At 48.0% G+C, this 12,390-nt stretch overlaps 1 protein-coding gene across 1 annotated transcript in view; it reads left to right on the top strand.

Annotated features, from left to right (window-relative positions):
* Window positions 1-12,390, top strand: part of ABCC4 (ATP binding cassette subfamily C member 4 (PEL blood group)) — a 215,936-nt gene that overhangs the window by 156,301 nt on the left and 47,245 nt on the right. Inside the window, exons 21-25 of the mRNA XM_053916440.2 lie at window positions 3,684-3,834; window positions 5,881-6,000; window positions 7,197-7,307; window positions 8,274-8,374; window positions 9,436-9,627. Of these exons, the coding sequence (XP_053772415.1) occupies window positions 3,684-3,834; window positions 5,881-6,000; window positions 7,197-7,307; window positions 8,274-8,374; window positions 9,436-9,627 (675 nt within the window). The remainder of the gene's footprint in view (window positions 1-3,683; window positions 3,835-5,880; window positions 6,001-7,196; window positions 7,308-8,273; window positions 8,375-9,435; window positions 9,628-12,390) is intronic.

Below are 12,390 nucleotides of genomic sequence, written 5' to 3'. Positions count from 1 at the left end.
TTGTCTGACTTTGGGCAATTACTAAATCTCTCTGAGCATCAGTTTCCTGCGTCGTAAATGGAGATAAGCCCTCCCACTAAGATTGGATGTGAGGATGAGATTACATAATGCATGCGAGATGCTTAGGAGGTTGGACACATGGCAAGCCTCATGAAATATTATCCATCCTTAGAATTCGGGAGGCTGGGGTAACTAGCATTTCACTGGTTGTCAGTTCAATCTGAGCGAATTGTGGGATTTCTTCAGTATTATCTGGAAATTTGCCATTAGGCACCAGCAATAAAAGTGTCTTATTTTTCAACATTTTTGACCACTAACGTGTTTCTTAAGCACTCTTCCCTGTTTTGCTTTTGTACACCTTCTCAATATTCATTTAGATGCAAGTGTGGTTTGTCACAAGCAGCTGCTCAAAGGACAGCAAGGGCTCTGAGAATACGAGGTACCTGCTAGACAGCCCTCCCTTGGGGTCCTCTACCTTCGTCACCCTGACATCAAGTCAGGATGCTTGCTTAGCCAGGAGGCCAGCCTGGAGTGGACACAGTGGAAGTTGCTGGGATTCACGGGGCTACAAAATCTAGCTTTTGCCGTCCCCTGGCTGTCAGCACCAGGTCATGATGCACGAAATAGAAAATGTGAAGTTGATCTTCCCTGTAGAAAATCCTGAATGATCTGGTAAGCAGGCATCTGGTTTGGTTTTATGGATTCAGAGATCCACGGCCTTTTTTCTTACCTTTGCCTGAATGCTCAGCAATAGCAAAGCAGGTGTGTCTTCACTAAGAACAAGCAAGGCTTTCCCCTAAGAAGAAAAAGGACGTGGAATAAGAAAAGTAACATCACAAACAATCTTGAGTTTCCTTCAGTTTCCTGAGATTGTCAATCTTTGGAAGGCCTCGCATTGGATGGGAGAATATGGAGAGGTCGGAAATTGTAGCATGCACGAGGTTTATTGTCCACCTTATCTCCGAAGTGCATGATCGAACAACATAGGCCTTACATACAACAACCAGAGAAAGCCAGTTACTATTTTCCCCCGACAAATAATGATGGGAAACCTAGTGATTTCCCTTAAGACCAGACATTGAATTAGCCTGAAGGACCCCTCCCCATGAGCATGAACGAAGAAGCGTGGCTTCCTAATGGGTGTAGTAGGGTGAGATGCATGAGTCAATCCACTAACCATGAGAAGTTGTTGAGCTGTATGTATAACGGGACAGCCCCATTTTCCTCTACTTATCATTGGAATTTGTGCCTTCAGAAATCCATTCCTCTTGCCTCTGGGTTCTGCAGCCACAGTACAGATGGGGAGAAGCAGGAAAAGCACAGGGGTCTGCGTGGAGATAATGCAGATTGATTGCCAAGAGCCCCTGGCCACAGTTTCATTCCTGGGCATTTCCTCCTTCCCCCATTCTCTCCCAGACAGCAAAGGCCATGGCTGCTCCAAGTACAGTAAGCTCCTGGCTTTCTCCATAATAATGCCTAGTACTTCCAGGGGGAACTTGGGGCCAGCACTTAAACTCCCAGCTTCACAGTCTCTTATCTGTAAGGGGGAATGGCAGTTCTTTCTTTGCTCATTCACAAGACAGGTGTGAGGGTCCTTGAGAAAACGGATTCGGAAGAGCTGTGACAGGATAAGCCAAGTTCAAGTCAGGATTACCCCGCCAGCCCTTCCCTTGGAGATGGCGCCTTGGGCCCGCTGCCCTGAGTGGCACACTGGGCCGGGCCCTGGGCTGGCAGGTAGAAGACGCAGCTGCTGGTACCAAGACGACACCAAAGAACCTGCATTACTTTTTGCTGCCTGGCTCCTCCTTGGTCAAAAGTTCCATCCGCTGCGATTGCCGCCTGCAGATTATTCATGCCATTCATTTTGTTTGTTAAACCTGCCGGTGAAATTTGGTCATAAGTTTCTTCCTAGAACCTACTACCCAGGGTTCAGTATTCTTCCCCGTGCTTCTGAAGCACCTTGTGCCTTGGGCAGATAGCCATGGATTTGCATGCCTCACAGACTGTAACCCTCAGAGCCCTTGTCCTCACCCCTCAACTCCGCTTTCATAGCAGGCGGGGTGTTGTACAGGGAAAATTAAAGGCAAATTAGGAGGCCCCATGGAGTCAAAGGTTTTTTCCTGGACAGTAAAAAGTTGGCCATTCATCAGAGGCAAGCTTACATGTGTCGTGGTAGCTGACAACGTGGGCTGTCTGGCGTGGACTTTGTGGCGGGATCAAGCTGCTGCTGCTGGGCCTGTGTCTCAGTGTCTCCCTCTGTAAAATGAGATAATGTTTCTGCTCGGCAGGGCCGGTGTGAGAACTAAATGAGTTAATACGTGTGAAGTATTTAATGCACAGCCAGATGCACACTCAGCTCATAGTCGATATTAACTGTAGGTAGAAAACCAAGAAAGCAGATCCCCCAGCTCCAAAGGTAAACATTTCAATTTTTACCTCCTTTTCTGAGTGCTGAATTTGCAATGAACCACTTCTTTATCTCTGTGTTTGTAGCTGAGTCTTCTGATTCTTCATCTGTGAGGTCTGCTTGCTGATTTCTCTAGTAATATCTACTGACTCATGATCGTTTGGGATTCAAGTCTTGCCCCCTCGGAGTCTCAAATTTTCTTATCTGTTAAATAAGGAACATAGTAATGCCCACATGGAGCTGCTGACTGTATCAAAAGAGCTAATTCTCAGAAAGTTCTTATCGGCATGTTGGGCATTCATTCAATAAATGTCATCAGGACCACTCCTGTGATTTTGTTATTTCATTGGATGGGAAAGCATTTCCTGCTTTTGCAACAAGTCTTTGGAAACAAGGTACCTAATCCTAGCAAAAAAACTCATTAAATCTATTTTTGAAAACAATTCTTGATAAGGAAATGAAAAGGGTTGCTGGACCCATTTCCGACACCAACCAGCAATTCTTGGATGCCAGTAGGATGTCTGAGAATTCAGCTCAGTTCTGACATTATCTACCCAGAGAGAGCATCTGATCCCGCAGGTCAAGGGCTCAGTCCACAAGACCACCCTTCACTTCAGACTCAAGTGTTGTGATCCTGGCTGTCAATCAGAGGTTCCCATGACCCCCTCCTTGGGTTTGATTAATTTGCTAGAACAACTCGTAGAACTTCAGAAGACCTGTTTACTCATGAGGTTACCGATTTATTAAAAAGCATATTAAGGATGTGAATCAACAGCCAGAGGAAGAGAGATACATAGGGCCAGGTCCTCAATGAAGCTCAAGGAGATGCTCTCCTTGTGGAACTCGGGGCTCATCATAGTGGCAAAGCATTCTGGTTTCCCACCTTGGAAGCTCTCTGAAAAAAAAGGCTGCGAAGGAACTGTATTTTGTGGGTTTTATCGATGGTTCATCACAGGGTCACAGTGGAGGAAGTCATTGCCATTGGCAGTTGATTTAACCTCAAGCCCTTCTGTCCTCCCTGGATATCAGGGGAGGGACTGCAAGTTTCCATCCTGTGACCAAAGGTGGGCTTCATTGGCAACGAGTTCAGATCCCTGGGTGCTTTCCTAAAGTTATTTCACTAACATAACAAAAGACACCTTGATAATGCTCAGGGCTTAGGAAATGCCAAGGGTTTGGGGAGCTCTGTGCCAGAAATGGGGACACAGACCAAATATTTCTTTATTATAATCCACAATATCACAGGACACCTCTGTCTCTATTGTCACTGTTTCAGACATTTCTACAAATGATTGGTGTGGTGAGCGTGGCGGTGGCGGTGATTCCTTGGGTTGCCATACCTCTGGTGGCCCTTGGCATCATTTTCTTCGTTCTTCGGGGCTATTTCTTAGAAACGTCGAGAGACATCAAACGCCTGGAATCTACAAGTGAGTACCAAGGCTTGCGGGCTGGGATGGTGAAGCAGGTTCGCTTCCATCCACGCCACGCTGCAGGGCACTCCTGGAATTCTGCAGACTGCATTCCAGCATGTATCACCAAGTGAACGTTCAGTAACTGAATATTAAAACCACCGTTAGTCAGCATGGCCTGTAAGGCAGATAGGTCAGTGTCCTGCTAGGTGCTGCTTTCAGTGGAGCACACGAGGACAGAACGGAGGATGCATGTGGCATAATCATCATGGGACTGTGAGCACTGTGAGGACGAGGACCACGTCCGTCCCCGTCGTGACAATACTCGAGAAATGGCCAAGAAGTTGTGGTGGTTAAACATTTTGAAAAGATACGCACTGCCTTTTTTGGCTTTGCTCTTTATCGTCACCGGTATTTGGTGTCGTGTCACACTGAGGTGTTCTTTCTGCCTGGGCTGTTTGTACAAATGGATGCCGAAAATAACCCCCTTCAGAGGAACACAGGAGAGGGGTCGGTTCTGTCTTTTACTCTCGTCAGCTTCCTAGTTTTAGAATAATGGGGAAAGGAGAGCATTTTGTTTCCCAAAGGTCCCCAGTCAGGAAAGAGCCCCAAGGCCGAATAGGTGGTCAGGTAGCCTGCAGCCCAGCCCCCCGGTATCACATGTCACACATGGACTCCTCCTCCTTCCTTGCGTGAAGAGCAATGGGTACTAAGTAGGCATAACAAACCGCCAGCCCCACCCCCAGGCACCCACACACGTGCAGTGCCCACGTGCACGTCGGTACTGAGTGACCCAGCACACAGACACTCGGATGCCCAGCTAAGGAACCAGGCCCTGAAAATTAAGTTTGAGACTTTTTCCCCGATTCTTTTTCCCTGTCCTTGTATGAGGCCTCTGCAGCCTCCTGTAAGACACGTGATCTCACCTCCCCCTGCACAGCCAGGTTTTACTAACAGGTCTCCTCTAGGAGATGCCGGGGACACAAACTGCTACATGAGTGCTTGCTGTCGATACAACACAAATCTAGTCACTGCAGACAGAGGGCCCGGGCTCACAGCCTCCCCTGCGGCAGACAGACCGCCGGCTCCCCAGTGCAGGGGCCAGGCCCCGGCACCCACCCACAAGCTGTCCTCAGAGGAGACGGCAAGGAAACGAATGGCCGGTCATGGGACAACAGGATGCAAACCCAACATGAAGTGACTCAAAAGAGAATGGCCACCAAGACCATAGCCAGATTCTGAAAGGGTGATGTCATTGCCACATGACATAGTGACCTCCAAATGCAGGGCAGGTGTCCAGCAGGGTGGTTACAAAAACATCGACAGGCTCCCTTAGCTGACACAGAGTATTCAAAGACACCTTGGCTGAGCAGGTGCTGTGGGCACAAGGGGAGCGTGCTACCCAGGTGTGCAGTGACCCGTACAGAGACTGTCGTGCACCAGCAGGTACTGGTAAAGTTACCAACATACAGAGACACAGCAGATGGTCCGTCTGTCTTATTCACCATGCATCTGGCCTGTGCCGGCCACCATACCAGTTTCGGGGATATATTGACTGCCTTTATCCCGGCCCTTAAGTTCCCAATCTAAGGTGGCCACAGACACATAGGTAGCTAACCAGAATTCGGTGTGGTGACAGAGAATTAAGTTTAAAAAACACGACCGAATCAAAAATGGGTGAATAATAATTGCCATCCAGAGGGATGTCAGCAAAGAATACAAAGGGAAGCCCAATTTGAGGAGGCCCTCGATGAATGGGCTAGCAAAGGGAGAATTAAATTATCCAAAGCAAGCTATGGTTGCAATCTGGTTGAAGATAGGCTCAAAGAGCAGCTTTCATTTTCAGGGTGGTAAAGGGAAGCGTGGTGTGACCAGAGGGTTGAGGGTTGATGTGGAGGGTCCTCTCCATAAGAGGCAGAGTCCCTTCTCCCCCCAACAGCCCACTGGGACGCTCTGGTAGGGCTGTTTGTTGGGCTGTGCGACCCCAGGGTACAGGGGCGGCTGGTTTCCCTGCCGTTGGTCTTGCTGACTTGCTCTGTCCTTGGCCTTTCTCTGCCTCCCCAGCACGGAGCCCGGTGTTTTCCCACTTATCGTCCTCTCTCCAGGGGCTCTGGACCATCCGGGCCTACAGAACTGAAGAGCGCTTTCAGGAGCTGTTTGATGCCCACCAGGATTTGCATTCAGGTCCGTACATCTCTGGGAATAGTTTCAAAGCAGGGGACATGCTGCTTCCTGAGGCACGACCTTCCTCTCAAGTGGCCTTGTGGGCTAGCCCTTCCCTCTGCCTCCCCCTCAGGCCAGCCCCACTTTCTGTCTCTGCACCTCCTCACCTGCCCTGGCCCCTGGCATGACTCCTGCGCGTCCCCCCTCTGCACGCCCCTCTTCCCCAATCACACCACTGCCTTCCTCCCCCTGACCAGCTTGCATTGTCCTTCCATCACCAGGCCCTGTGACTTTCTGTCCCTTTGGGGCAGGAGTCAGCAAAATTTGTGTATGTGTGAAGAGCCAGATCGTAAATATTTTAGACTCTGGGCCATATCAGCACTGTTGTATCTACTCAACTTTGCCACTTTGCCACTTTGCCAGCACAAACATAGGCAAAGATAGTACATCAGCAAATGGCTATGGCTGTGTTCCAATAAAACTTTATTTATAAAAACAGGTGGTGGGCCATTCTTGGTCCACTGGCCATAGTTTGCCAACTCTTTCTGCAGAGCATGAGGGGTGGCATCAGTGACTGAGGAAATCAATTTCTTAATGATCAGATTTGCCACCCACTTGACATCTGTTATTATCTGTATCAGTGAAACTTTTTTCTATGTTGAAATTTTAGAATTTCTTCTAAGTCTATAAAACCCTGGCTCACTTTCCAAGCTTTGTCTCATTTTGAAGATAAAATGGCCCTTCGAAAGCCACGTGCAGACCCCTTTAGTGAGATGGTCATTTAGAGACAGACTCCTAAGGAATTGACCCTGTGTGCAGGGCCCTGTCGCCAGTGCGGAAGGTGCTGGAAACAGGCCAGGAGCTGCACTCTCCGCTGTCGGAGAGCTGGGAACAGCTTCACATGGAGGCCCAGCACTGCCAGAAATGCACTGCCGAGGCCCTTTCTCCACGTCCTAGAGTATGATCGCATTTCTGTTTGTAACCCGAGGGTGGAAATTTTTCGCTGCCCGCTCCCCGCACAGCCACTGTATTAATTCCTAAGGACATCGCACTTAGCTTTCTGGAACCTTCAGTTTCCGTGGGTGTTCCACTTGGCTGTCCTCCTTCGCGTACACGTCTTCCCGTAGCTCAACGGAGCAAAACGTTTCCCCTTGTCTGACGAAGGTAACGTGGTCTTTGTATTTTTTCATTGTGCCCACTGTGATTCACACACCCAGAGGCTTGGTTCTTGTTTTTGACCACGTCCCGATGGTTCGCCGTGCGTCTGGATGCCATCTGTGCCATCTTTGTCGTTGTCATTGCTTTTGGGTCCCTGATTCTGGCAAGAAGTAAGTATAGATGGAAGTGACTAGTTGTGGTGTGATTACAATGTGTATTTACAAGTGTTAAATTCCTTTGCCACCTTGTCTAATACCGTGTACTGTTGGGTCCTTGTGAATTTGTATTGAAGCGTTTGCTGGGGGTCAGGCTGGGTGTGATTCTGCAGTATGGCCCATGTGGAGGATCATTTGGGTCTGGATGGGTTTCTTTGATCTTGCAATTTGAATGGAATGAGACCTATGCAAATGTAGCAGGCTGCCCCTCTAAACATCCTGGGAGTGGCTGGTAGTTGTGAGGTGAGAACCAAGTTTACTGTTCAGCGTTTCGTCCCACTGAGGGCTTTATGTTTTAGCTTTAGGACTACTTGGGTCTCTGGGTTGGTGGTGCCTGGTGCCCTGGGTGGAGGGAAGCACATCACCCTCGTGGCCACATGGGTGCCTGGTGAGCAGGTGGTGGCGTGCATGCTGTGAGTTCTTTATCCCGAGCTCTTCCATTTCCCATGACCACATGATCACAGTATTTAATGATGAAACAGCGAGGGCCGTAGTTTAGATTTGTGAGCACTGGCTCTTCGTACCCATGGCTTTATTTTTAGGGGTTTCCAACTGCTATGGCCTTGGACCTTGTAAGTGAAATGATGTAATGGTCCCTGAAACCTAATGAGGAAAGTCTAAGTCGTGACTTACTCACCATGTCACCCTACCGTGTGTACCTCAGTGCTGTTGGGATTCATGAACGCATTGAATAGACTTTGTGAATTCAGAGTGGGGTGGTTTTGTGTTTTATGGGGTTTAACATTTTTTTGTTATCATGATCTCAATCAACGGATAATAAGAGTATAGCCCTTACTGTTATTATATGCAAAGCATTTCAATGTTTTCAAGGGGTCTTCTTGGTCAAGTGACAGAAGGAGCCAGACTGCAGGTTAACAATGGGACTGACTTTATCCACCCTGCTTCCTTTGCCTCGTTTAGCTTTGGATGCCGGGCAGGTGGGCCTCGCGCTGTCCTACGCCCTGTCACTGATGGGGATGTTCCAGTGGTGCGTCAGGCAAAGCACCGAAGTCGAGAATATGGTAACGTTTATCGTAATGTCCTCAGCCTTTTCAAGTCCCCCTGCCACTCAACAGCATAAAAGCACTTCTTATGTAAAATATTAGAACTGTTATTTTTACATCGTAGCGGACAGAGTTTTTTAGATCCTCCTTCCATCTGTTTAAAGTTAATGTAAAATAAAATATATGCATCTTTTTTTTTTCCTCAGCCTAGTGTATGCTATGTCAGCAGGTTTTACATTCATCACAAGCTGTCTTCAGATGTCATAAGCGTCTCTCTGTGGGAGAGGCCTGAAATTCTGGAGAGGATACAAGCCCACTTCTTAGAAGCCTGTTTATTTTTGTTTCTTAATGGGCTATTCCTTTTTCCTGGTAGAAGAAAAATTCAGTATTTCAAGGTGTTTTCTTGTTTAATGAATAGGTATCTCCTACCTCATTTTGGCATTTATTCTTGTCTTGTTGAACCCCTGAATTTGCTGGTGTCCCATTTCTCTCGTGGGACAAGCTCCTTCTCGGAATTGTTCGTGAAAGGTGTGGCGTCACTCTTGTGTAGGAGAACTTAGTCAGTATGTTAGTTTATCTCTTCTGGTGGACATTTGCAACTTCTCTGAAAAAAGAAGAGACAATAAAACTAAAATATTTTCATTTTGTTCTTCTAATTAGGTAGAGAGTGACTATTAAAATGAGGTTTGATGACCATCCAGTTTAATTCATATAAAACAGGTGGCACTTCTGTAGCATAAATCATGGATTGGTAGCTGGAAGTATTCTTTTCTTTGACAAAATGTTCTTTGTTTTTTATTCAGGTGTGAAAAGTGAATGAATGACATCTTAGCATTCATGTCTCTAGTTCTGTTAGTTTTCATATAATGTTGAGGGAAGTAGAAGTGTCAAAAGATGACGAACAAGTTTGGAATTCATCCAAGCCTTCATCAAACTCCTACTTCTCTCCTCAGGGATGTTAAGACCTGAGATATCCTTAGCCAATTAGGTTTGAAAACAGAATGGTTCCTTTGCAGTCTCTGAACATTCATTAACAAGACCCTCCGTCCCTCACCCGTGTGATGCCACATGTCTTTCAGATGATTTCGGTCGAGAGGGTGATGGAGTACACACACCTGGAGAAGGAAGCACCTTGGGAATCCCAGAAACGCCCGCCGCCGGCCTGGCCCCACGAAGGAGTGATTGTCTTTGACAACGTCAACTTCACGTACAGTTTTGACGGGCCTCTGGTCCTGAAGCACCTGACAGCACTCATTAAAGCGAGAGAAAAGGTTTGTTCAAACCATCTTGCCTCTTCAAAATTTCAACCAAAGATGTAGCAGTGCACCTGCTTCTTGGCTTCCTCGAATGCAAATTAGATTGGCGATTGTAGGTAAATCTTTCCTGGAAACTGACCATGGATGTGAACTCCAACATTTCTTTCCTCATGGCGTGCACTACCTCGTGCTGGTTGCTGCACCCTGGGCCCAGGGCTGGGCCTTCACCTGACCCAGGATATTCAATCCGACATCTAATCACTCATTGCTAAGGTCTTGGAAGTCAGCCCTGGCCCTCCAATATCTAGTTCCTCTCGATTCCGAGTTCTTTGTATTTTTCAGATCCTTCTCCTCCTTCCTCTCCAGGGTGGCCTTCGGTTCCAGCCTGCCTCTGTCTCTCAGCCCATTGCGTAGACCTGGCCTCCTCTGACCCATCCCTTGATCCCTTGCTGTCATTCCCCTGCCCTCCCACCAGCAGGCTGCTTCTTTCTAAGACACCGATCTGGCTGATCTCATGGGCCCCCGCTACCTCTTGGCCTGGGTGAGCCCTGCTGGAACCACAGCAAGGCCCTAGGTCCTCTCCAGCAGGGGCTCTCTGGTCAGCGCTCAGGCACCAGAGAAGAGTCTGGAACCCATGACCCAGTCAGGACTCAGGAACCAGAGCCCCCAACTGGAGGCAGTAAAGGCCCAGAGACTCACCTCAGAGTTAGTGAAGGGAAACCCGAGGGTACAGGGGATGATACATGCGGGGGACTGGCAGGAGGTGTGTGACCTGGCCCTGCCAGTGTCTGAGTCCACAGGCGTGGGACTTGGGGCCCTCAGCTGAGGCTCTTAAAGAAGTGGTTAAAGCAGAACAGATGAGGCTGGAGAAAGCTCTCTCCCACCTACCCCTTCAGCCTCAATTCATAATGAGTGCACACGCCCTGAGCTCGAGTAGCACATAGGTTCTCCTGAAGCACCCAATCCTCCCGGCTCCTTGATCTCAGCAACCCTCTCCTTCCAGGAGCAGGCTGGTGAACGTCCCCTTGTTTTCAGAGCCAACTCTAATGCATCTGCTTCTGTGAGACCCTTAACTCTACCACATCACATTATATATTTTTTTAAGGTATCATTTATAGTACATGCATGTTCATAGAAGGATTTGTCACAGTAGCCAAAAGTCAGAAGCAACCCAAGTATCCATTAAAGGATTAAATGGATAAACAAAATTTGGCAGATCCATACGATGGAATATTATTCAGCCTGAAAAATGAAGGAAATTTTGACCTATGGATGAACCTTAAGGACATTATGCTAAATGAAATAAGCCAGGCACAAAAGAACAAATGCCGTGTGATTCTGCTTATATGAGGTTAGGAGAACAGATTCATAGAGACAGAAAGCAGACTGGTGGTTGCCAGGAGCTGGGAGGAGAGGTGAGTGGGGAGTTAGTGTTTAACAGGTACAGAGGGGTTTTTTCGGTTTTGAGGGGGGTGTTGCAAGGTGAAAAGAATTCTAGAGACTGGTTGGACAACAATGTAAGTATACTTAACACCACTGAACTGTACCCTTAAAAAATTGCTTGCATTGGGCGCTGGTGTGGCTCCATGGATTGAGTGCCAGCCTGCGAAACAAAGGGCTGCCAGTTCCATTCCCAGTCTAGGGCACGTGACTGGGTTTCGGGCCAGGTCCCCAGTAGAGGGTGTGCAAGAGAGGCAACCGCACAGTGATGTTTCTCTCCCTCTCTTTCTCCCTCCCTTCCCCTCTCCAAAAATAAATACATGAAATCTTTAAAAAAAAAGAAAAAGCTTGCGTCGGTAAACTTGATGTTCTGTGTATTTTACCACAATCGAAACATGAAAGGTAGCACTTATGCCATGCTTTGTCATTTGGGGTCTGCACTCACAGTCCACTGAGGCTTCTGGAGGTCAGGGAGCGTCTTGTCTTCATCTGTGTTCCCCAGGAAATGGCATTCCGCGGGGCACACCGTGGGTGCCGAGGGACCGCTGGCTGAGCGGGTGAGTAATGCGCAGGTGTGGGGCAACCTGCAACCAAAACAGACGCTCGAGACAGCTCGTGTAAACAACACATTACCTAGATGTGTGAAACCCCTTAAGAACTGCTCTTTTAAGCTCTCTCTCCACCACAGACCCATTTAGTGGACGATAGTCATAATTTAATGAATGATACCCTTGTGACATGAAAGAATCAGCGTTCAACTTAATGCCCTAATGATACCTAGGGAGCAGCGTTAGCGAGTCACGTGGCACAAGCTGGCTCCTGGTTCCCAGTTTTATTGTAGGTGGGGAGGAAGGTGAGGGTGCTGTGTCGGGAAAACGGTAACTGTAGCTGGTGGGGGGGCCTGTCGCTCGGAGCTGTGTCAGGGAGTTTGCTCCCTGGCAGACGACGTGCCCGTCAGGTTTCACGGGCCAGACATAACTCTGTTAACCTGCCCATGTCTTAAATTTCCCTCGGAACCGACACTATGAATTATCTGAGGAACTCGGCCGTAGGACTCAAAAACTCAACAGGTTTGAATTCTTCAATCTGAAAAACAACCCCCAAGGCATAGGATTATCTGAGATTCTCAAATGCTGGAGGGAAAATGGAACTTGGAGACTGAGTTATAGTAACTCCAAGAACTTGACTGTGATTGGTATCTTGGGCCAACAACTCACAGCACCACCTTTAGCCCCATTTGTGTATGTAGAGATTGTATCCAGCGGATATAGCCGTGGTTTCATCTCCCCCATACCTGTGCCAGCCCGGTAATTCCGGGACGCCCCTTCTGTCAGGCAT

The sequence above is a fragment of the Desmodus rotundus genome, chromosome 13 (genome assembly GCF_022682495.2).
Source record: "Desmodus rotundus isolate HL8 chromosome 13, HLdesRot8A.1, whole genome shotgun sequence".
NCBI classification, from domain to species: Eukaryota; Metazoa; Chordata; class Mammalia; order Chiroptera; family Phyllostomidae; genus Desmodus; species Desmodus rotundus.
This window is presented reverse-complemented; position numbering and strand designations above follow the sequence as displayed.